Source organism: Dendrobates tinctorius, unplaced genomic scaffold (assembly GCF_039654945.1).
Source record: "Dendrobates tinctorius isolate UK_male_01 unplaced genomic scaffold, ASM3965494v1 ptg000036l, whole genome shotgun sequence".
NCBI classification, from domain to species: Eukaryota; Metazoa; Chordata; class Amphibia; order Anura; family Dendrobatidae; genus Dendrobates; species Dendrobates tinctorius.
In genome coordinates this window covers 43,547,560-43,572,821 of record NW_027361704.1, presented here as the reverse complement: position 1 = coordinate 43,572,821, position 25,262 = coordinate 43,547,560, and the positions used below count along the sequence as shown (strand labels likewise).

Below are 25,262 nucleotides of genomic sequence, written 5' to 3'. Positions count from 1 at the left end.
AGTTCGGAATCCTCATGCACACGGCCTGGCTTTCTTTTTGCTGACTTTTTTATGAGAGCGCTGCGTTTTTGCAAAATGCATTATGTCACTTCTTTCACTGTTTGTTTTTTCAACGTTTTCCACTCATTGCTGTTAGTGCAAAAAACGCAGGTATCAGGTTTTGCTGCGTTTTTGGTGCCAAGCCCTGATGAATGAAGTTTAATCAGATTTTTTTTTTTTAAGCACTAAACTATATCGGCATCTACAAAAGACAAATGTACCCTGACAAAAATTGCAGCAAAAACCAAGAACTTTGTAAGCAGTGCATAAAAGTGGATTAAAAAAAGCAATGTGTGAGCAGGGATTTGCGTCACTGAGAACTCTGCAGTTACACAGTATCACCAGCAGGTGGAGTGCTGCATCCTGAGGAACTGCTGCCTCACTACGGGCCAATAGGAGGGGAGGGGCGGCCTCCAGGCAGGCTATATAAGCGGCTGTCAGGGGGGCGAGCCCTTTAGTCAGCTGAGTACAGGAGAGCTGGGGAGGGGGCTGTTAGTTTGGGGTGGGGGACGCTTTAATGACTATCTAATAGGAGAAAACGGGAAGGAGAAGAAACTATTTTCCAAGCTCCAGTAACTTCGTAAGACGTGGACCTCCCGCACCCCGGACACGGTACGGCCCTGGTGTGAGGTGGGGGCGGCTTCTAGAGTTCAGCTCTTGGGAACGCTTTTAGTCTCTGCCTGTTGCTGGAGTCCGTGCGTCCAGGCGGTGAGCTCCGGTACCGTAGCGGGGCCCGTACGGCCGGGCCTGCTGTTACCATGGAGAGGACAGGTCCGGGCTTGTCCTGTGTGAGGGCGGGGCTTGTGACTGGTGTCGGCAGCTGTTCGGGGGTTGCTGCTTTACGATAGGCCTGACTGGCGGTCTGAGGCCGGAAGTGTGGAGCCTGACACTGCGCATGTGCAGGGGAGCTGGGCACGGTCTAGGTGCAGAGCCACACGGGGTGTCCGCAGTCTGATGTACACGGGTGGCCGCTTATGTCACTGAGAGGAGTCCGTGGAGTGGGCTGGTGCTGATCCCTGTGCTCAGCCAGACATCCCTGAACGTGGGGCAGTCAGGACTCGCTGTCTAGTGTGTACAGGGGCCTAGCTTTTTTTTTTTTTCTTCTTTGTAAAAATAAAACCCTCCGGCCTATACATCTTCACAAATGGATGTATTCATTTGTAGGTTGTAGAAATGGGTGAAAATGTCACCGTGCCCTCTAATCGGAAGAAGAGGGGCAGATTCTGTTCTTGTCTTCCAGAGACGGCAGACGGGGCTGAAGTTGGTTTGTTATTCGGCAATTTTCCTTTAGTTTTTATCGGTTTAACAAAAAGAGCACCACAATAATAACCTACCATGCAGCGAGGTGCCCTGATGGGAGTGCACCTAACAGCTCCAGAAACTAAGGCTACTGTATGTGCACACGTTGCAGAAATGCTGCGGAAATTTCCGCAACTCCCTGCCGCAGGTAAAACGCATGCGTCTTCCCGCATAACACAAGCGTTTTTAGCTTGCAGAATGCTAGCGCTTTTCCAAGCGATTTGAAGAATCGCTTGGAAAAGTGACAGGTTGGTCACACTTGTGAAGCATAGTGTTTGACAAGTGTGACCAACTTTTTACTATTGATGCTGCCTGTGCAGCATCAATGGTAAAAGAATGTTAAAAATAATAAAAAATAATTTTAAAAAATGGGATATACTTGCCTTCTGACGGCCCCTAGAGTCCTCAGCCACACTCCCGGTATCTTCAGTTCCCAGGCGTGCTTTGCGTGAAGGACCTTTGATGACGTACGAGTCGCGTGGTGAGAGGCGGGAAGGACGCCGGGGGGCCGACATAGGGTAAGTAATATCCCAATTTTATTTTTTTTTTAATTCTATTTTTTACAGGGTTATGGTACCCAGGGCATGGAGGAGAGTCTCCTCTCCTCCAGACCCTGGGTGCCATCCGCACATGAAGCGCTCACTTCACGCATGATAGGCATAGCGACATGCGTAACGTGAGCGTTTCAATGCAATCCTATGGCTGCGGAATCTCCAATTCCGCAGAAATAATGAACATGCGGATTTTTCCGCTATGCGATTGCGCAGCATTAACACTGCAACTGTGGAATCCCATAGGATTGCATGGGATGTGTTTTGTTAGCGTTTTTTAAGTGTTTCTGCTGCAGAAAAAAGCGGCAAATGCTTAAACGCAATGTGGGCACACAGCCTAAAACTGGCACAAAAATGGGCATCAAAGTGGACACCGAAGGGCGTTGATGAAAGGGTTAAATGACTTTGGGCCACTGAGCTCACACTGCAAACATATAGAACAGGAAGCCCCACATCAAAGGCCTGTTTCACACTTCCGTTTTTTCAAATCCGTCAAAATCCGTTGGTTTCCGTAAAAAAACGGATCTGCCATTTTTTTGCAGGATCCGTTTTTTTTGTCCCATAGACTTCCATTAGTGGTTACCGCGGATCCGTAAAAAAAACGGATCCGTTTTTTAAAAACGGATCCGTTTGCATCAGTTTCCGTCAAAAAAACTGAAACGGATCCGTTTGGCCGACACAAAAACGGAAGTGTGAAACAGGCCAAACCCAGCTCCTTTCAGCCTGGCCCAAATGGGTTCTGGGCATCAGAAATGGCATCAAAGTGGACACAGTCAATTTTGGCCATTTGAATAAGTGGTGTTTTTAAGGAGTTAAATGACTTTGGGCCACTGATCTCACACTAAGAAACACAGATGGTGATGCCTGGTATCAAACCCAGGTCCCTCTAACCTGGCACAAATGTGTTCTGGGCATTACAACTGGCATCAAAATGTACAAACAACCCATTTTCACAGATTTGAATAACTGGTGATTTTAAGGGGTTAAATGACTGGGCCACTGATCTCACACTAAGAATACACAGTGAGATCAGTGGCCCAAAGTCACTTAACCCCTCCCCTTAAAACCATCAGTTGCTTGTTCAAAACTGTGAAAATCAGCTGCTTGCCCACTTTGATGCCAATTCTAATGCTCAGAACCCATTGGAGCCAGGCTAGAGGGACCTGGTTTTGATGCGGGGCATCACGATCTGTGTTAGTGTGAGATCAGTGGCCCAAAGTCATTTAACCCTCTTATTAATGCCCTTTGCCCATTTTTGTGCCAGTTTTATAACTCTTGTAGCTGTTTTTAGGTGTATTCACATCAGGGCACCTCACTGCATTGTATAATTATTGTGATGCTTATTTTTTTGTTAAACCTATAAAAGACATAAAATCGAAAATTGACAAATAAGAAACTGGACGAATAAGAAACCAACTTCAGCCTCGTAGAAGGCAGCTGCACTGTATCAAGTGGTCTTACATTGGGGAGCTAGGAGGTAAGAGGGCAGGTGCACTGTATGAAGAGGTCTTGCATTGGTGGGCTAGGAGGTAATGCAGGACAGCTGCACTGTATGAAGTGGTCTTACATAGGGGGGTAGGAAGTAACGGAGGACCACCTGTGGCTCATGGGCCAGTGAGTGACTATTCTACACTAATCTCTTCCACCAGATGCAGAGCGCTATGTGACTACATGCAGAATGTTTACCGAGTCTGATCTGTCGTCTTGTCTTGCAGATGATCGACACGCTTGTAACATCAGAAGCTCAGTGTCTTCTTTACCAGCTGAACTCACTCTTGGAGCAGGAGCTGAAATGCCAGCCCAAAGCTTGTGGTTTGCGTTTGATAGAAACTGCTCACGACAATGGCCTCCGGATGACGTCCAGACTTCGTGACTTTGAAGTGAAGGACCTGCTTAGTCTAACTCAGTTCTTTGGTTTCAGTACAGAAACCTTCTCGTTGGCTGTGAACATTTTGGACCGTTTTTTGGCCAAAATGAAGGTAAAGGACCCATACTTGGAAACCTGCTGCTACGGCTAGGTCCACACTAAGTTTGTGCCCAGTGTTGGGTGCATACACTCAGGCGGTGTATGCCCAGTGTTGGTCACTATTAGTTTATTCTGAGGCTCTGTCCACTATAAGGACCCATGATATAGAAAGATCTACCGCATGACGTGTTCCACTATATAGGACTGCAGAGACTGCTGTATGGTTGTCCTGTCTGTATACTCTTTTTCTGGTTTGAAAGACCAGCTCACCCATGTCTGACCTCACCGCACCTCAGACTCGGATCCGGCCCTGCCCTGGCCGCACAGCAATAATAAAAGAAGTGATCCAGCTGAAGTGCTCTGGTGATTTATTGAGTGCTGTTCAGACAACAGAACATTGTTTACGCGTTTCTGGCTAATGTTCTGTTGTCTGAACAGCACTCAATAAATCACCAGAGCACTTCAGCTGGATCACTTCTTCTTTTATTATTACTCTTTTTCTCCCCCCACTCAGGAGCTGAGGTATGATCAGACAATGTTCCGGTATGGGCCGACACAACCAGTACACATCGGGGGCAAATTTATAAGATTATCTCTGCACAGGAACATTGGAAGTGTAACTTTTTATGGGCTGGAGTGACAGTGCAACAAAGACGCAATGAGGAGTTTACAGATTTGCACTGTTAGTAGTTGAAGACTTCTGAAGACCCGTTGGGTAGCACTGATCCCACTATTAGTCTTGAATGTGTCACTACATTGGGCAAGAGTAAAAACTGAACTCTGAGGAAAAATAAGCAATATTCTGATGTAATATTTATCTTATTTCAGGTACAACCGAAATATCTGGGCTGTGTCGGTTTGACGTGTTTGTACCTCGCTGTTAAAAGCACAGAAGAAGAGCGAAACGTGCCCCTGGCGACCGATCTGATCAGGATAAGTCAGTACAAGTTTACAATGTGTGACATGATGCGCATGGAGAAGATCGTTTTGGAAAAGTTGGGCTGGAAAGTGAAAACTACAACTGCGTATCACCTCTTACAAGTCTACCATTCATTGGTTGTGGAGAACTTGTCAAATGAAAGGTAAAATCATTACTATTGAGGTCAATCTGTAAATACTAAGCAATCAATCCTGGGTGGGACTAACATATGTGAGTTGTGGCCTGAGCATGGATGTGATGCACTGACTGGCTGCGGTCCCCTGACCTGAACTCTGCAGCCTCATGTGCATGAGGTTCTCCATTACTGTGTGAATCTGGCGTATAGCGCAGGGCAGCAGTCACAGCTCTGCATAGTTCTGACAATGGAAAGTTCTGTTCTGCAATGCATTCTGGGAGACATGAGACTGCAGCATTGGGGGTGTTGCTGAAGATAATGTGTTCCAGAGATTATTAAAATATGACAGGAGAAATATAAAGATGTTGCAACAAAATGGCTGGTTAGCTGATGTGCCCCTTCTCCAGACTTGTGGGTCAGTTAGACTCGCTGAGGAGAGCTCTAGTGTTAAAGCCCCCCCATATACACTAGGCGGCTGAAGACTATAACTCCTCCTTACGTAGGAATGCATGAATAACTACACTCTTCGGCTTCCTCTCCACTGACATCTGATGGTACAGTCAGTCCACCCATGACATCTCTTTAATGTTTATGGGGGGGCCTTTAGAAGAAACACGTGTGATGGCCAAAGTGTTCTGGTTGGGCGTAGAAGTATAATCAGACATGCTTAAGAGACATGGGTAAGGTGGGAGCGAGGACCCTGCCTGCAAGGGCTTCCTATGTAGAGGGAGGGGGAAAAGTATACCATAGGTGAAAATAGAAGCTGCTGATCTGGCAGTGTAGGCTGCATTTGCTGATTCGGATGATAAAAAATCATGGTTTTCCCAAGTGAATAATCATTATAACCTCTGGTTCCAGCGGTGACTCTCCCAGAGATCGCATAACACTGTCAAAGGATCCCTGCAGTCAGTCAGTGTCTGCTTTACTCTCCTACGGACATAACTGATATCTGGAGGAAGTCAAAGCTGTGGCTGCTATCACTACCTCTGGATGTCTGATTTGTCCAAAGGAAGGGAGAGTGAATCGGCTGCAGATTGGATGCAAGGTTTATGTCATGCATGCCCTCTGAGAACCAGAGGCTAGGACAGTTATTTACGAGGGGGAGCAGTGATTGGAAGGGGTTGTTGGGGGTAGTGAACATCCTCCTATAAACAAACGCTAACTTCTACCTATGCACTGGATCATAAATCTACAAATGTAAAGCGATGTCAAATTGCAATGACTAAATATATGTGTATAATCTCTTTTCTACTTTTCTCCATTAGGCAAAAACTGTTTCCATTGGAACATCTTGAAGCAAATCTTAAGGCCTGTCACTGTAGGCTTGGATTCTCTAAGGCAAAGGTAAGTGAAGGGAGAGAAATGACACAATTTCCGTAATGTTGCATGTACTGGAATATAGACAAAATTACTTGGACTCTGTATATCATGGCAAATACCCCTTTTAATAGCACTTACAGACTTTTGTGAGTTTGATTTCTGGGACCCTCTTGATCCTGACAAGGAGACCGCCACTGCTTCAGTTCGGCATACCCTTCAAACTTTTCCTTCACAGGATGACTTGTAGCATGTGGGGGGGGGGCTAAGAATCTGTTCTGCAAAGACCTCACTACTCAAAGTGGAGCTGCAATGGAGCAAGCAGTCCTTCATTCCCCGGTTAGATAGTGGTCTTGGAGCAGGGATGTCAAATTTAAATACACAGAGGGTCAAAACTAAAGTTGCTGGGCAATCTTGATATTTGTACAATTGAGGAAGTTTGTCTTTATGAAATATAACTATAAACCTTTTCATATGGAAACATACTTAAAGGGGTTGTCCCATGAGCAAAGTATATTTTAACTAACAGATCCTGGAATAATATGTAAGAGCAGTAGAAAAAATATGGCCAAATTTTAAATATGTAATAACGTATAAAAAACCACACAAACCCTTGAATAATAGTGCCCCCACAGCATGATATTGTCATAAGACAATTGCTCCACATGCACGTTATGATGGTGCTATTGTACCTACCCCAACAGTGGTGACCATCACTGTATCATTCTCCAGTTGTAAACCCCTCACAGCCCTCCTCACAATGCACTATAAAGAATAAGACCCACATAGTGTTCCATAATGTACAATGTGCCCCACATTTAAAGAAAATAAACTCATCTGCTTGTTACCCATCTGCTCTGGTTTCTTCATGGTGTCTTTGGCTACTCTGCACATCTCTGTACAACTGGCACGTTATCACATCTCGGCGCAGTGGGGGAATAATATGGGAGGAACATCAGCTGATGCTCCCTCGTCCAGCGTTGCATTCATGTTTATTGGCGACAAGGATGCCAATCTAGTTAACAGTGCATGGGCCGCATCTGAAAACAAGGGACATGACTGGCATTGCGGGACAAATATACTCGTCCTGTGGGCCAGAGTTTGCCGTGTCTCTTAGAGCTTGTACTGTAAGTGATGGCATATTTGAGTGTTATTCCATGTCTTACATTGTATTACCCCCAAGCCAGCACTCACTGCTGTGAGGTCCATCTGTCATATTAACCATTACCACCATGGCAAAATTGTAGTTTTTATACATTCATTTTCCTGAGTCTTCCAGTTCATAACTGTTTTTTTTTTTTTTTTTCCTTCTACCAATAATCCAAAGTTGTAGTTTTGACTGATTCCATTCATTTTACCTTATAATTCAGTAAGCGGATGGGGTTAGATCCCAAGTTATAAATTGGTACAGGATATCAGTATTTATTTGAAGTTTGTTTTTATGCCATTCAATGTGGGTAAAAAATGGTTCCCCATAGTAGAGATGCCATTGTCTCACACACTTGCCCTCTCTTCTCTTTCCTAGCCCTCTTTGTTGGCATTGTCTATATTGGCGGTTGAGATGCAGGATCAGAAGTTGCATGAATTATCAGAAGTAATAGAAGGTCTCCAGACATATTCCAAGGTGAGATGATTTACACAACACCATTTATATAACAATTGTCACCCCACCATAGTTTTCTTATTTATAGGCTTACACCAGTGTTACATTACTGTGTCGTTTAGTCTGTACTGCAGTTTACAGTGGAAGTCACAGAGGGGAATGGCTCATTACGGAGGGTTAACATCTTCTTGCCCTTACTTTCAGATCAGTGGCAGAGAGTTGTTCTGCTGGAAAGAATTAGTATCAAAGTGCCTTGCGGAATATTCTTCAAGCAAATGTTCAAAGCCAAATGTTCAGAAGCTCAAGTGGATTGTATCTGGCCGCACGGCGAGACAGCTGAAGCACAGTTATTACAGGATAGCACATCTTCCCACCATTCCTGAATCTGGTTCCTAATACAGGTAATTGTGGTTAATTTTCAGGAGAAAACACTTTACGAGAACTTTTTTTTATAAAATATCTTCCAATGGAAATGGTCAAAGGGAACATTATCAGTAAGATCATCTCTCCTAAGCCATGTAGAAGAGTGTGCAGTCCTAGAAAGTTGAATAATTGAATATAATGGCACCTTGATATGTGATCTGATTTCTCTGGAATAATTTTTTTTTTCTTAATGTGTAATTGGACTATTATGATCTATGGGTCAGACAACGATCTGCCTCCAAATAATTTAAATGAGAGGCTGCTACCAGTGTGAGACCTGTAATGTCTGGTAGCCTGCTGTTCTGAGCCACTTGTCTCACTGGTAATGCCTCTTTTCATTTAATCTCTGTAGGCAGATTATCTATATAGATCTTAATAGCTCTTTACCTATTAAGAAAAATGTCTTATTCCAGAGGAATACAATCACTTTATTCAGCTTCCTATAACCTATATGATCATATAGATGGCTTAGGAGGTTTGATACTACTGACAGATTTCCTTTTTTAAAAGCCTACTCCTTGCTTCACATTGAATTTACACCACAAGGATCAAATTACTGCTGCTCAGAAGTCTGTGAGTGGAATGAGACACACTGCCTTGAATTGATTTAACTTGCCAGAGTACTGGATTCACAGCTGCACTGCTCATACTGCAGTATGTCAGCTATACTACTGCTTCTAAACGGTGTGCTGGTGAGATGGATGAGCAGGAGCACTCCTCTTCTGTAACACGATGGTGTGACGTGCGTCAGCTTACGCTGAATTGTTTCTTCTTTGAATGAGTGGACCCTCTGGGCCGTGGCACCCACCCACCTAGGGCAAGCTAACCTAGTGAGAACCACCCCCTATACAGGGAGTGTCAGGGGCTTGACCAAGGGGGTGAGCCACCACGGCAGCTGGACAAGACGAGACGTTAGTTCAAAGAAACTTCATTTAAGGAAGGCTTCAGGGATAACATCAGGTACAAACATAACCAGAACAGGGACAACATAGCTAGGTGCGTGCAAGGGCACGCCAAAGTCCAAGCATGGTACGTGCAGATGGTAAGCGGAGGCACGATGACATCAGACTCCGGACGAAGATCAACCGGGACATCAGGTTTGGAAGCTCTGTAGGCAATCATCAGGATCCGGACATCCGAAAGTCAGCCAGGGTTCCATGCAAGGAAACAAGACAGGGTTAACGACATGATGCATGTCAACGGACACGCCAGGGACTGGTACAAGGACGGAGACCTGCGCGTGCGAGGGCACGCCATGGACGGGTTCAATGGCATCGGAATCCGGGGTGCTGGCGTCGACCAACAGGGTCCAGGAAGCAGGCTACGGACATCAACTCCAGACATCAGGCCGCAGTCATCTAGGTCCAGACCTCTGGCAGCGGTCGGCAGGTTATGGAATCCGGCAGGCAAACTTAGGGAGCAGAGCAAGGAGAACAAAAGACTTTGTGCAAGAGTAGCACGAAACGGCACAGTGCGAGAACCAGCGTGCATGCAAGGGAGCACGGAGATCACAGCTGGGAGCAGCGGCAGGTGGTGCCGACGATGGCATAAGCAAGCGGGTATGACTAGAGGCGGCACCGCTGTGGCCACGCAGCCGGAGACCACTATAGCACTGGATGGGGCATGGCTGAGGCACACAGGCGAGCACGGCTAGAGGCAGCACGGTTGAGGCACAACAGACAGGCACGTGCACGGAGCCACAAGGCAGGGCTAGGCAAAGATACAGGACAGGGACGCGTGTAGAGAGCACGGCAAAGCCTAGTACGAAAAGTGCAGGAGCGCACGAAGAATCAGAGACAAGGCATAGAGTAGTAGACAGGACCCTGCGCATGCAAAGGACATGCCAGGGCAGGATACAAGGCGAGGCCTGCGTGTACCGAGGGGAACTCCAGGGACAGAGCACAGAACGGAGGCCTGCATGTGTAGACAGACACGTCAGGGACAGAGTCTTAGCAGCGGAGCGTAAGCCGAAGCCCAGAGCTGGGCCAAGGGAGAATCTTGGGACTAGACAGAGTACTGAGCGAGGCCTGCACGTGCAGAGAGGCACGCCAGGGACAGGGTACAGAGCGAGGCCTGCACGTGTAGGGAGACACGTCAGGGACAGGGTACAGAGGGGTACCTGAAGCCACAAGCAAAGCGAGACCGGAAACATGGAAAGAAACACGGAACAGAATCAGAACAAACAAGGACAGCAAGGCAAAGACAAAACATGGCACGAAGGACAAACACTAGACAGGGCATGAGACAAGAGACGGAATACGAGCACGGAGCGTGTGCAGAGACGCACTACAGAGCAAGGTGCAAGGGCACAGAATAGAGGAAGCAACCCCACAGACCAAACAGCCATGCAGAGAAGCAACACAATACTCAGGCCCTGAGCATAGGAAGGGGCGGACTGATATAGGGCATAGCACCTCCTCTTCCGGGTCAGGACCAGGGTAGAACTTCCAGTTCAGATCCTCTAGGATCACAGAGCGCAGTCACATGATCAGGATTCCAGACATGCAGGGATGATTGCAGAACCGGACAGTGCAGGATCCTAGAAAAGGTCACATGATCAGGGTTTCAGACATGCAGAGACGAATGCAGAACCAGCCTATGCTAGAACATAGGAAGGACACAAGATCAGGGATTCTAGACATGACGAGATGATCACAGAAGGCAGAGCAGAAACGCAGGCATCCTGCAGCTCAACAGACATGAGGTGAGTGTGCACACTGATCTAGGGAACATGCAGGATAGCTGACACGAGATGCGCGTGCACACCGCTCCAGGGGTTCTTGAGGCAAAACAGAAACAGCAGACATGACCGACATGGTGAGAATGACAGATGGCAGCTTGTATCTACCCAGCAGCTCCGTTACCTTTAGAAATGAACCTGCAGAGGGGAGAATTGAATATGTAAATCACAGAATGGCTTTATTCCTCGTGTATATAGGAAAGCTTTGTGCTGAAAGTGTATTTATTAGTGATGAGCAAGTGTACTCGTTGCTTGGGTTTTCCCAAGCATGATCTGGTGACCTCTTGAGTATTTTGGCATGCTAGGAGATTTAATTCGTGTCAACGCAGCTGCATGATTTGCGACTGCTAGACAGCCAGAATACAGGTGGAGATTCCCTAACAAAGCAGGCATTCCTCACATGTGTTCAGGCTGTCTAGCAGCCACAAACCATGCGGCTGCGTCGACACAAACTAAATCTCTGAGCACGCCAAAATACTCGGAGGACACACGAGCATGCATGGGAAAACCCAAGCAACGAGTGTACTCGCTCATCAATAGTATTTATACTGTAATCTACAAAAGTTAGGTTAAAAGTCCCAGTATAGAAGATTGAGTTGTTTCGTAACGTTGATAAATCCCTTTGCATAATGAACTCCTAAGGCTTAGATTATGATTGTAATACAGTCCATATTTGCACCTAGATTACAACCAATCCCAGTCTGAGCCCAGGTTTGGTGAACTCGGCTAACACGGTTAATTATGATGCTGGTAACTTGTGTCCATTAGCCAGGTGGTTGGACCAGGCATAGAGATACTTCTGGGACTCTGACTTAATTGGCGCATGTATCCTGAAATCCTAATTTGCAGCCAAAGGGGTTTTCTGGGCTTCTCAGTTCCTTCTGAAGTACAAGAGCTGATTTGTTGTATCTGGGGATAGCCACTATGCGGTGTGCAGAGCCGCTGTTCGACTCTATATATGACTGGTGCTGATTGGTGAGGATACAGTGTCGGACCCCTGCCCACACATCCTAGGGAAAGGTCTTCAATAGGAGAAGACTGAAATGTTTGCCTTCATTTTTTAGTAATATTTCTTTTTTTCTCACTGCAGGATTAGAAAACTATTGACCTTCTGTTCCCTGGACACTGGCGCTTATGTTGGATCCATAAACTGTGAAGCCCACTGATAACATGGCAGCTAGTTATTCGAAGACAAGATGTGATCTAAAGGTCTTCAGGACTTGGAGAGATTTGCACAGGCCTAGGAGTCTTGGCAGTAGGAGATGGTGCCTGCTGTATGTTCACTCCAACCTACATAGTCCATTTTGGGAAGGGGTAGCTAAGCAGAATGCATAATGAGGGGGTTTTTTTTCTCAAGGCTTGATGCAGATTCTCATCTCTCACAGATGTGAAATACTAATGTAGATATAAACTACCCAGTTCATTCTGCATAGTTTGGGGCAGGGGAGTCGGCATTCTGGCTGAAAATGCAGTCATATGAATGTATCCTGAGTAACTAACTGCACTACATGCTGATACTATCGGCATAGCTCTGCTTATCAGCCGCTGTGGCCCTACAACTATAAGAAGCAAACTACTGGCCTGTATAATTTCTCCAACAAAGCACTTTACTAGTTTTCTTCACATTTTTGGTGGCGGCGCCGTGAGATGTTTCAGTGTCACACATGAGCTCTTAGTGCAGATCTGCCCTTTTGAAGATTTTTCTCTGCTGTAGACCGTCACTGATGGTCTAGCATTTAATTATTAAAGTAATTTAGCCTTAAAAACACTATTTATTGATGGTCGCCTTGTAGGTACTTTGTTATAAGCTAAAACTTGGTCAAAGTTACTAACAATACATGGATATTTCCTGTCTAGAAGAAAGATGCGGGCAATGCCAAGCTTGATCCTGTGAAGTGGATCAGAGAAACTAGGCCAAATCAGTGTATGTAGCCATGAAGCGCGGCCATGGATGCAGCCCCTATTATATCAGTCTTCTGCATTTCAATTAATGGTTTTCTTCTCCTGGAATGTATGTATTTGTAATAATTATACTGATATTGTGGTTGTATGACTGGCTGGTGTTAGTTACTGTAACAGCTGTCCTTCACTGAGGCGCTGCCTACAGACGTGCACATTCGAGGGCCTCTGTCAGGGTTACAAGGAGTGCCTATACACAATGCAGTAAGAAGTGAGCCTTTCAATAAATGTATTGAAAAGAAGGCAATGTGACTTGTCTTTTATCTTGTAACTATACATAACTGAAGAACAAACTTGTTTCCTCACCGCTGCACTGATTCCTTTGCCATTTACTATAAATTATCTTTAGTCAGACTTCTGTAACACAAATTAATGTGAACCACTGCCACAAACAAGACAGGCCTCCATTTTTTAGAGATCAATAGCTGATTTTTTCCATGCTTTAGTATGTTGGAGAACCCAGTTTATCAAACGCCAGGTGAGTGGTGAAGAACTCTGGGTGGTCCCATCAGGTGGATTCCCACCCAACTTGGCAGCATTCTAGCTGCATGCAAATGCTGAGACCTGTCGACGACCATGTGAGGATACCTGCCCATAGTGTAAAAAAAAAAAAAAAAGTCTCCCCTCCCTCTTGCCTGCAGGGGATGGTTGCATGAGAGTTTCTTCTAGAGTGAAGATATCTTCTCTCTTAGAGCGACACAGTACAGACTTAGAAGGCCTGGTGCTGACTCCTACCTGGGCAGAAGTCTTGCAACTAGCTAGTGCATCATGTGCCATAGTGCAGTATTCCTGGTTCTGACACAACTTCCCTCCAAGGAAGGCTCTCTTGCTACTACCAGTTCTGTTCTGAACAATGTCTCCAAAAATCCAGTCCTCAGAGCCATCAACAGATCAAGTTTTCAGGATTTCCTTAGTATTGCAAAGGTGATGGAATTATCAAGGCATCAGAAAATGCTACAGGCTCATGCCTGTGCAATGCTAAAGAAAACCTGATCTGTTAGAGTTCCTGAGGACTGGAGTTTGGGGAAACGCTGCTCTAGAGTGTATCCAGAGTTGGAAGGAAAAGGTGAAGCTATGGTGTGGAGGCAGCACAGGTAAATGTATTGTGGAAGTGTTTCCTCAGATGGACTAGGCTTCTTGGCTAATACTAGTCACATGGCTTTATGCTGAAGCTTGGCGGCGGCTCTCTGGCCTACATCTTGGGGTTCGTTTCCTACGTTCAGGAATTGCTGAATATTTATGCAGTGTCAAAACCGCAGCGGCCAGATGTTACAGCATAGTGGATGGGATTGCTAGAAATCCAGTGTCCACTAGGCAACTATGTTCACCTGCAGAAACTGACGTGGCACGTCTTTCAGGACCGCAGAATGTCTATTTCTCTACCGGAGACTCTAGTCTCTGCTACAGAAATTGCATCAATAGAATGAATTGAATGTGGTAAAGTCAATTGGTTCAGTGAACACATTCAGCTTTGTCTGTGTTCAATTGGGAGCAGCAAAAATACACAGCGTGCAAAGCACTGCTACATCTGGATCGTGAAGTTTGCTGTAAGAGAAATGGTGCAATAGTGTGTTATCCGGTGTGCAGATAATTGCAAGTAATACAAAACTCCATTTGGTGAGTGTAACAGGCAATGGAGGATTTGCTGCTACAGAACCACAGATCCACAAGGGACCAACATGGAAGATTCTGGATAGGAAAAATGTGGTCAGACAATTCGCACTGCAAATCACTAAAAACTCAGATTATTAATAGAGTGGTCTTTATTCTACACGTTTCAGAGTCTCACAGAACTCCTTCCTCAGGTAAAAACCACCTCCGGTTTTTTCCTGAGGAAGGAGTTCTGTGAGACTCTGAAACACGTAGCATAAAGACCACTGTATTAATAATCCGAGTTTTTAGTGATTCGCAGCGTGGATTGTCTGACCACATTTTTCCTATCCAGAATCTTACATCTGGTTCGTGGGAACGGAACCTCATGGTTTAACTTTACTGCCTTGTATCATGACCGCTGGTCTTTGGTTGTTTTCATGGTTTGGCCTCATAAGCCCTCATGATTGGGCTTCAAAGTGGTGGCAATTCCCACAGTTGTCAGCTGCATAACAGCTGACACCCTACAGTATCGCACTCGACTGGTTTTGCACCCAATCAGGGCAGACTAACCCCTTAAATACTGAGGTCAATCATGACAGTGGTGTTTAAGTTGTTACAAGGGGGTCACAAGATCGCCCCCCTGTATCCACTGGACCCTCACGAGGAGAATAGTGTCTTGATGATTACCATGGTACTTTGAAGTCAGGTGATAATCCCAGAGTACAGTAGCCTAAGATCCAGCAATAAGCTGGCTCTCACAGGCTGTCAGTGAGACACTGACTGCTCTCATGCACTGCTGTACTCATGTATGAGACCAGTGATTAAAGTAAAAATTATACATGTCCCACAGTAAAGTCAAAATATGTGGGGAGAAAAAAACATTACTAATCTGTTTTGCTATTCAAAACGCAGCGTTGCTGATGACACAAGTACAAAATTGGAATTGCTGCGTCCAACGACCCGCTCTATTAAACTAGCACGTTATTCCGTTTGACTTGCTTTTTCATTATACTGACTTGCAAAAAAGTGATTAAGGGCATGTTTCCATGTAGCGGAAACATTCAGTATTTGCTGCAGATTGAACGCTGCGTACAGCCGCAGCGTTTAATCTGCAGCTGCCAGATGTTACAGCATAGTGGGGGGGATCTTATGAAATCCCGTCTCCACTATGCATCCGAATACACGGGTGACACACCTGCTAAACCGGACATGCGGCGTGTCTTTTTAGACCGCAGCATGTCGGTTTACCTGGCGGAGATGCTCAGTCTCTGCAAGGTAAATTGCCTACTCTATGGATACGCTGCAGTGATTCCGGATGTGTTCAATGAGCACATCCGGAATTGCTGTGCGTACAGAAGGGGGAGGGGCTCTGGGCGGAGCCGGGTTTCCGCTCTGACCAAAGTGCAGACATTACGGTACGTTGAATCGTACCCTTAAGCAATAGTCATGTTTAAAAAAAAAAAAAAAAAAAAACTGCCCTGCAAAAAACAAGCTCTAATATGGCTCATATGGTGAAAAAGTTACAGTTCTCAGAATGACAATGCTGAAACAATTAATTTTGTCAATTTTCTAAAATTTGATTTTGGTGTATAAAAATTACAAATATAAAACATCTGGTATCACCTTAAACTTACTGACCTGACTAACAAGTCTGTATCACAATTAGCGCATGGTGAATGGCACAAGAAAATAAAAACAATATCTAAATTGCTGGGTTTTGTTCATATTGTGTCAGAAAAATCTGAATAGAAAGCATTCCAAAAATATGTACCCCAAAATGATGCCAAAAAATTCTGCAACTCATCCTGCAAAAAAATAAGCCCTCATACAGCCCTGTTTGCCAAAAAATAAAGTTTAAAGTTACAGCTCAGACTATGGTGACAAAAGAAAAAAAACATTTTTACTCTGTTGGCAGCAAGATCTTACAAAAAAACTGCATAAATATGATATTGCTGTAATTGCACCAACCCAAAAAAATCCAATTTATCTTTTATAGCACATGGTGAACCGCATAAAAATAACTATTCTTGTACTGCTGTCTAGTTGTTCATTCTACCTCCCAAAAATCGTAATAAGGCTCGGCTCACATTTATCCTGTACTCCGCTGAGCGCTTCTGTCGGGGTTTCCGTGGAAATTTCCCAAAACTGTGATTCAGACGGAACCACTCACTTATGAGGCAGATGGAGTCACTTTGGACTGGTTTGTGTTCCAGCACTGTCCCATCACTTTAGGTGTCTTTTTAGCGCATAAGTGCAGGCCTGAAAAGATGGATGCCACCGGAGCAGACACTAAACGGCCTTTCGGCTGAATCCCATTTTTGTTAGTTTACACGGAAACCCTTTGCTAGGTAGAGAGAATGGGGCATCAGACTGCACTGCTCGCCGGTCAGGATGATGGACCAGAGGAGTCCAAGTGGATGTAATTGAAAATAGACTTTATTTCTACGCGTTTCGTGGTGATCACACCACTTCCTCAGGACAGTCTATACACATACAGGGTCTGCTATTTATAGCAAAGGAGGCAGATGGAGACGCCTCCTTTAAAAAGGCCACACCCAATGGGTGGGGAATCAGACTTAAGCACATATGTACATCGTAAACTCAACAAACAATCATAAAATATAATGGAGTATATCCCTGAAAACCATTGTTCATACATTTAAAAAAAAATCTACATGCAGAGAAACACAATAAAACAGTAGTTCAATAAATAAAACTTTGCAAGTTGGGGGAGTGCTTCAACCAATGGTGTTAGCCCATTCATTCTTTAGCAGGACCCTGCTAATTGTGCTTTAAACCATTGAGCCACGGAAGGAATTGATTGAATCTCTTTATTTGGTGGTGGTGGAAAATAGATGATAGTGGATTAAAAAACTCTGTAAGAAGGGGAAAAAAAATTAAAAAACAAGGGATGAACCCCTTCATAACAAGGAGCAGATGTTTGTCAAATCTGTGTCACAAAATACAGAGGAAAATTGAGGTGGGTTGTACAGGGGAACAGAGCACATGGGGATTTATAGTGTTGAGCTTGTGAATCCAGAAGATCTCTTTCCTATTAAGAGTCTGGACTCGGTTGGGGTTATCAGGGGGCGCATGGTCAATAGGGATCACCCGGAAGGAAATCCTTTTGTTATGATATAACGCATAATGCCTGGAAAGGCCATGCTGTAGAAATCCTTCTTTTATATTATGCCTATGCAAGTTTATTCTTTTATGTAGCTGTTGCATCGTCCTGTCCAGAACAATGTAATCACGAAGTGCCTCTCAGTAAAATCAGTAAAACGAAAAAAAGCCCCAGAGGGAAAAGAGGGGGTGGAAAACACAAACAAAAAAGGGAGGCCATCCCTGATATATAAGAAAAGTACAAACAAATGACATGGATACATCTACCAATGATTTTATCACTAATAGTAACAATATTTTCAATTTACAATTTATCTAGTTATAACCTTACATCTACAGAAACCTCTCTTCTACAGAAAGGTCTTTCTTTTTGCCCCACCCATAACACTAGAGAAATAGATCTATTTATGGACTTTCAGTCCTTCATAAGAAAGCTAACACTTAAGTGACATTTTTCAAAAGAAAACCCCCTCCAGAGCACCAAAACAACAGAGGATCCCATCTATCACACTGGATTAAAAGGAACGTCTAATTTTTACCCCATCCAAAGTCAAGGCCACCATCTGAAAACTTTCTCTGATCTTGTTTCAAATGACCTGGACAAAATCATTTTGACACATAGCAAGGGGGAATCCAATCTTACCCTAAAAGAAAAAGAGGCATTAAAATCCCTAAAGGGCAATCCAGACCTTGTCATCCGCATGGCAGACAAGGGGTGGGGGAATAGTGGTACAGGACCGGGGGGGGGGACTACCTAGCAGAAGCAATGAGACTATTATCTGACCCCAAGACTTATAATAAGGTTGATAACACTCATAGAATCATAGAATCGTAGAGTTGGAAGGGACCTCCTGGGCCATCTGGTCCAACCCCCTGCTCAAAGCAGGATTCGCTAAATCATCCCAGTCAGATGTCTGTCCAGCCTCTGTTTGAAGACTTCCATTGAAGGAGAACTCACCACTTCTCGTGGCAGCCTGTTCCACTCATTGATCACTCTAACTGTCAAAAAGTTTTTTCTAATATCTAATCTGTGTCTCCTCCCATTCAGTTTCATCCCATTGCTTCTAGTCTTTCCTTGTGCAAATGAGAATAAAGTTGATCCTTCTACAATGTGACAGCCCTTTAGATATTTGTAGACAGCTATTAAGTCTCCTCTCAGTCTTCTCTTTTGCAAACTAAACATTCCCAAATCCTGCAACCTTTCCTCATAAGGCAGGGTTTGCAGACCGGTCACCATTCTGGTCGCTCTTTTCTGAACTTTCTCCAGTTTGTTGATGTCTTTTTTAAAATGTGGTGCCCAAAACTGGACACAATATTCCAGATGAGGTCTGACCAAAGAGGAGTAGAGGGAAATAATGACTTCACGTGATCTAGACTGTATGCTTCTGTTAATACATCCTAGAATTGCATTTGCCTTTTTTGCTGCTGCATCACACTGTTGACTCATATTCAGTCTGTGATCTATTAGTATACCCAAGTCTTTTTCACATGTGCTGTCACTTAGCCCTATTCCTCCCATTCTATATATGCTTTTTTCATTTTTATTTCCCAGATGTAGTACTTTGCATTTCTCCCTGTTAAAAACCATTCTGTTAGTTGCTGCCCACTTCTCCAGTTTATTTAAATCTTTTTGAATCCTATCTCTCTCTTCTCTAGTATTAGCTATCCCTCCTAGCTTTGTGTCATCAGCAAATTTAATCAGTTTACCCTCAATTCCTTCATCTAAATCGTTGATAAAGATGTTGAACAATACAGGGCCCAGGACAGAGCCCTGTGGTACCCCACTTGAGACATTCTTCCAACTGGATGTGCAGCCATTTACGACCACTCTTTGGGTCCGATCACTAAGCCAGTTATGAATCCACCTAACAGTTGCCTTGTCCATTCCATACTTAGTTATTTTTTCAATAAGGATTGTATGAGAGACTTTGTCAAATGCTTTGCTGAAGTCAAGATATACTATATCTACAGCATTTCCTTGATCCACCCAATCAGTAATACCGTCATAGAAGGAAATTAAATTAGTCTGACATGACTTATTAGTTACAAACCCATGCTGACTCTGTTTAATCACTTCATTCTTATCCAGGTATTGACATACATGTTGTTTAATAATTTGTTCAAAGATCTTTCCTGGTATAGAAGTCAGACTCACCGGCCTATAGTTGCCTGGGTCCACCTTCTTCCCCTTTTTGAAGATAGGAACAACATTTGCTCTTCTCCAGTCTTCTGGCACTTCTCCTGTTCTCCAAGAATTTTCAAAGATTATGGAGAGGGGTTCAAAAATTTCTTCTGCTATCTCCTTCAGTACTCTGGGGTGTAATTCATCTGGACCTGGAAACTTGAATTCATTTAGGTTAGCTAAGTGTTTCCTCACTATCTTTCTGTTTATAGATATCCTGGATTCTTCTATTCCCTTAATAGGAGAGTGAATAACACTCAATATAATAATGCAGTGATCACTTATAACGCTGTAATATCAAAGGCTGATAGACTGAATATTCTGAACAAATCAGAGAAAAATTTCCTGAGAATTGTAAACCCACCGATTGCCTTTTTCTATCACCTCCCCAAAATCCACAAGGATGCTAAAAGACCCCCTGGGAGACACATAATTTCAGGGATGGGGTCCCTGACATCGAACCTTGCAAATTATGTGGATGTGGTGATGCGCACACACATGTAGACCAACTACACAGTTATCTGAGGGACTCCAGTCATCTAATCCGACTCACGAAGGACATCTCATGGAAGACACATTTGTTTTCATCTTCATGGATGTATCCGCCCTCTATTCCAGCATCCCACATGATTTGGGACTGGTGTATTTTAAAACATTCATAGACATTGACCCACGGATGACACAAAAGAATCTTTGTATGAAGGCATGCAGTTCATACTCCATAATAATTTTTTTACTTTTAAAGATACCCTATACCGTCAGATACTTGGGACCGCGATGGGCTCGAAGGTGGCACCTACTTATGCAAATTTGTTCATGGCCATCTTCGAGTCCATCTTCATATACAGTAGTTCACATGCCCCCAATATCATTTACAAACGTTACATAGATGACCTATTCTTCATTTATGATAATTCTAAGGATGATGTGGGGTCCTTCCGCAGGAGCATTGAAGATAATACCTGGGGTTTGAGTTTCACCCCTGTAGTAAACCCTGACACAGTCCACTTCCTTGACCTCACTTTCTTTCATGTTAATACAAAAATCCACACAAGAACCTATTTCAAACCTGTGGATGCGAACAGTTAGGTCCATTATCAAAGTGGACACCACACCAAATGGCTGAGGAATATCCCACTTAACCAATACAAAAGAATCAAGAGGAACTGTAGTATGGACATAGATATCATCAACCAATCAAAAGTCTTATCACATGGATTTCTTGAAAGAAGTTACCCCAAAAAATTGATCCATAGAGCCTTCTCTGAAAGCCAAAAAATAGAACAGACAGACTTAGTCTCCAATAAAACAAAAAAAACAGCATCTGATGCTAAGTTTAACTTCAATTTTATTACCACTTTTTCAGCTCAGAACAGGAAAATTCGTCTGGTTCTGAAAAAACATTGGGGTATACTTCTTAATGATCCCATATTGGGGAAGCTTCTTCCCAACAATCCCCTGATAACCTTCCGAAGGGCCCCGACATTGAAAAACATGTTGGCTCCAAGCCGGCTAAAGAAGAAAGAGGACTTCAATTACTCTGCAAAAAAGCTCAGACAAGCCCCCTGATGAAGGAGTAATCCTCCGAAACGGTCGTTGGGGTGGGTTGCTAACTGTTGGAACCTTTGCCTGTCATTTCATCGGGTATTTCTTGCTTCTCTTGCTAATTTGCCTTTTAGGCGTTATATATCTGTTGAACTATGGTGAATCATTACCTGTTATCTGACAAGGACCTGTGTATTTACTTATTTACTTAATGGATGGAGCTTGAATAAGGAATTATTTTTTTTAGTTTTTTTTGGCGGTGCACTCTTATTTGCTATACATTGCCATGCTCTATATGCACATTGTGATAATTCAGCAAATTTATGCATGTATTTTTTCCTATTGTATAGGTTCTGATTGTACAGCAGCCCTCTGTTATCCATGCGGTGTGCGGTTTCCGCACGTTATTGTCCACTTCTCCCCACTTGTATCTGGATTTGTCTTAATAATAAAAATTATTGATTTTACTTTGGACTTATAGTCGCTTTTTTGAAGCTTTGCTCAGTGTGTTCTCTTGGTAGATTGCGATTGTCCTTATTGTCCATTTATTGGTGTCTGCTATTGAATTATTATGCTGATTTTCTAATATTTGAAATGCAGATATTTGTCAGGGGCATTTTTATTCATAAGGCTCCTATAGATGTGGCACCCCGAGATGCCTATGCTGCTCTAGCATCATACATGATGCAAAAACTTTTTCAGGAGACAGTGGAAATTCATATGCGTTTCAAATCAAATACCATTTGACCTGCCAATCCAGTATCGTCATCTGTTATCATATGCGAATGTAAGAAATTATATGAGGGCAGGACGAAGCAACAGCTACATAAAAGAATAAACTCGAATAGGCATAAAATAAAAGAAGGCTTTCTACAGCATGGCCTTTCCAGGCATTATGCGTTATATCATAACAAAAGGATTTCCTTCCGGGTGATCCCTATTGACCATGCGCCCCCTGATAACCCCAACCAAGTCCAGACTCTTAATAGGAAAGAGATCTTCTGGATTCACAAGCTGAACACTATAAATCCACATGGACTCAATGAACCAACTGATTTGTTCAACTAATTTATCTATGGAGTGTGCTCTGTTCCCCTGTACAACCCACCTCAATTTTCCTCTGTATTTTGTGATACAGATTTGACAAACATCTGCTCCTTGTTATGAAGGGGTTCATCCCTTCATTGTTTTTTTTTTCCCTTCTTACAGTTTTTTAATCCACTATCATCTATTCTCCACCACCACCAAATAAAGAGATTCAATCAATTCCTTCTGTGGCTCAATGGTTTAAAGCACAATTAGCAGGGTCCTGCTAAAGAATGAATGGGCTAACACCATTGGTTTACGCACTCCCCCAACTTGCAAAGTTTTATTTATTGAACTACTGTTTTATTGTGTTTCTCTGCATGTAGATTTTTAAATGTATGAACAATGGTTTTAAGTGATATACTCCATATTTTATTATTGTTTGTTGAGTTTACGATGTATATATGTGCTTAAGTCTGATTCCCCTGCCCATTGGGTGTGGCCTTTTTAAAGGAGGCGTCTCCATCTGCCTCCTTTGCTATAAATAGCAGACCCTGTATGTGTATAGACAGTCCTGAGGAAGTGGTGTGATCACCACGAAACGCGTAGAAATAAAGTCTATTTTCTATTACATCCACTTGGACTCTGGTCCATCATCCTGACCGGTGAGCAGCGCAGTCAGATGCCCCATTCTCTCCACCTAGCAAAGGATCATCACATCGGGGCTTGCAGCAGCCGCCAATGCTAAGTGCAGTGGTTGTGTCTCACACAACCATAATAGGTGAGTGAATTTGATTATCCCTCACGAATATTCCTTTTATCTCGGATAAGACCCTATGTGCGCTCTATATTCCTTCTAGGTATATTGTTACACGGAAACCCTGGCATAAATGCTCAGCGTAGAACAAAAGAATGTGATTTAGTCTTATTCTGAAGTGATGGAAAACTTATGTGCCCTAAAATGTTACCGATAAAAACCCTATTTCATCCTGCACAGCCCCCGCTCAGGTCCGTCATCTTCCACTCCCTCAAATTCCAGTGAATTCTGAGTTCCCAAATCCAAATGTCCCCCTCTTTCTGAGCCCCACTGTGCCTAAACCACAGTAAGTGGCCACATATTTGGCATTATTGTAATGGCGAGAAGGCACTTAATTTATGGGTATGGCATATTGCCAGAAGCACAAGCTGGGCACAATGTATGGGGACACAATGTATGGGCACTAGACTGGCAGATTTGCAATTCTGGGAATAAAACCTGATGTGAATGTTACAAAATAGTCATTGCAGCCATAGATGAATTCATTGACAGGTGCATTTTCTACAATGGGGTCACTTTTGGGGTTTTCCTGCTGTTTTGGCACCTTCAAGGCTCCGCAAATGTCACTCATAAACTATTCTAGCAAAATCTGTGCTCTAAAAGCCAAATGGCGTTCTGTCCTTCACAGCCCTGACATGTGGCCTAACAGTAATTTCTGACAACCTATGATACAACACTACGTTAGGGAGAAATTATGCAATAAATTGTGGGGTCTAGTTTCACCTATTAACCCTTGTGTAACTGACAAATTTGCAGCAAATCCAAAAATTACATTTTTACCACTAAAATTTTATTTTTCCATGTCAATGTTATAAAATGCTGTGGAAACTGCCCTCCAGCTGAGCTTCATGGTGAAATTGTTGTTGGGTTGATCAGATGGGGCTAGCCTGACATTTGAGATCTTCCACTCAGAGAACGTTCGTAGTAAGGGTTATCGTATTAGAATTCACAGATGGATTAGGCCTCCTTCACACGGACATGTCCACATTTTTTCCCTGGCAACACTGACCAGAGCTGATACAAGTCTATGGGTCCGTGAAAAACACGCACAGTGTGTGCATGGCGTAACACTGCAAAGGATAGGAGACGCTTTGTAATTTTTCCCTTTCAGGATACACTGATGGAAAAAACTGACATTGGTACTGACTTTTCATGTACGTGTTTAAACACTGAAGTGTGAAGAATGCTTAAAGTCTGAGTCTAACCTCGTACCTCCAAGCATACCTCCTAAGCCTCAGACCTCACGCCTCCCAGTGTGGTTCAGGGCTTGGACTTTATGCCTTGTGTTTCTAGGCTAAACACCGGTTGGAGAGAACTTGTGCCAGCTTCATTTGTCTCATGCTTTCAGACTTGGCTTGGCCTTCTAAGCAGCTATACTTGGATTGGCGTTTCAGAACAGGAGTCTCTGATCAGTTACTGTCCATGCGTTGTCTACACAAGAGATATGGAACTCTACTCTTGATTCCTAAAGTCTGGACTATGTCATAGTTTATGGTTGAAGGGAGACATATGTCTACTAACTTCATCCTAAAACATGATGTATTGATCTAGAGAGAGGAAAGAAAAAAAAACAAGGGGCAAATGCTAATTTCCCCATATTAGGGGAAACAAATTCTTCCCAGATTCATGAGGCAATCAGACTGTCCCATCACAGAATCTAGTGTCCATAGCCTGTAATATATATCAAGAAAGACACTTAGTCCTCCTTGTACTTTGTAATGCATCAACTGTTACAACATCATGTGGCAGAAAATATGGGAAGCAAGGTGTGCCACAGTCCGTGCTGCTGAGTCCACAAAATCACCTGGGATGCAAGATGTTGTAACAAAGTACTTCTTTATTCCTTCCTACGCGTTTCGGCGCCCTTCCTAGCACCTTCCTCAGGGATATATCCCTTCATTCAATATAATAGCCACAAAAAATAGGGCTCCATACAGTATAACGGGCCCAGCATAGCATTCCTTGCAGTATAATGAGAAACTAAGTCTGAGCTGAAAAAGTAAATTAATGTGTATTCGAAATGT

At 43.6% G+C, this 25,262-nt stretch overlaps 1 protein-coding gene across 1 annotated transcript; it reads left to right on the top strand.

The window, feature by feature from the left end:
- Positions 1-491: 491 nt before the first annotated feature.
- On the top strand, positions 492-13,194 carry CCNG1 (cyclin G1). Its single transcript, XM_073573820.1, has 7 exons — positions 492-651; positions 3,605-3,868; positions 4,684-4,937; positions 6,176-6,254; positions 7,753-7,851; positions 8,035-8,231; positions 12,084-13,194. The coding sequence occupies exons 2-6, from the start codon at positions 3,605-3,607 to the stop codon at positions 8,224-8,226; spliced, it is 888 nt and encodes a 295-aa protein (XP_073429921.1). The 5' UTR covers positions 492-651; the 3' UTR covers positions 8,227-8,231; positions 12,084-13,194.
- Positions 13,195-25,262: the final 12,068 nt, after the last annotated feature.

Bases quoted from the DNA above. Each gene is read 5' to 3' on its own strand.
- CCNG1 (XM_073573820.1), top strand. From the start codon at position 3,605: ATGATCGACACGCTTGTAACATCAGAAGCTCAGTGTCTTCTTTACCAG. The intron at 4,938-6,175 runs GTAAAATCATTA...TTTCTCCATTAG, and splicing joins GAGAACTTGTCAAATGAAAG to GCAAAAACTGTTTCCATTGG. The intron at 7,852-8,034 runs GTGAGATGATTT...CCTTACTTTCAG, and splicing joins GTCTCCAGACATATTCCAAG to ATCAGTGGCAGAGAGTTGTT.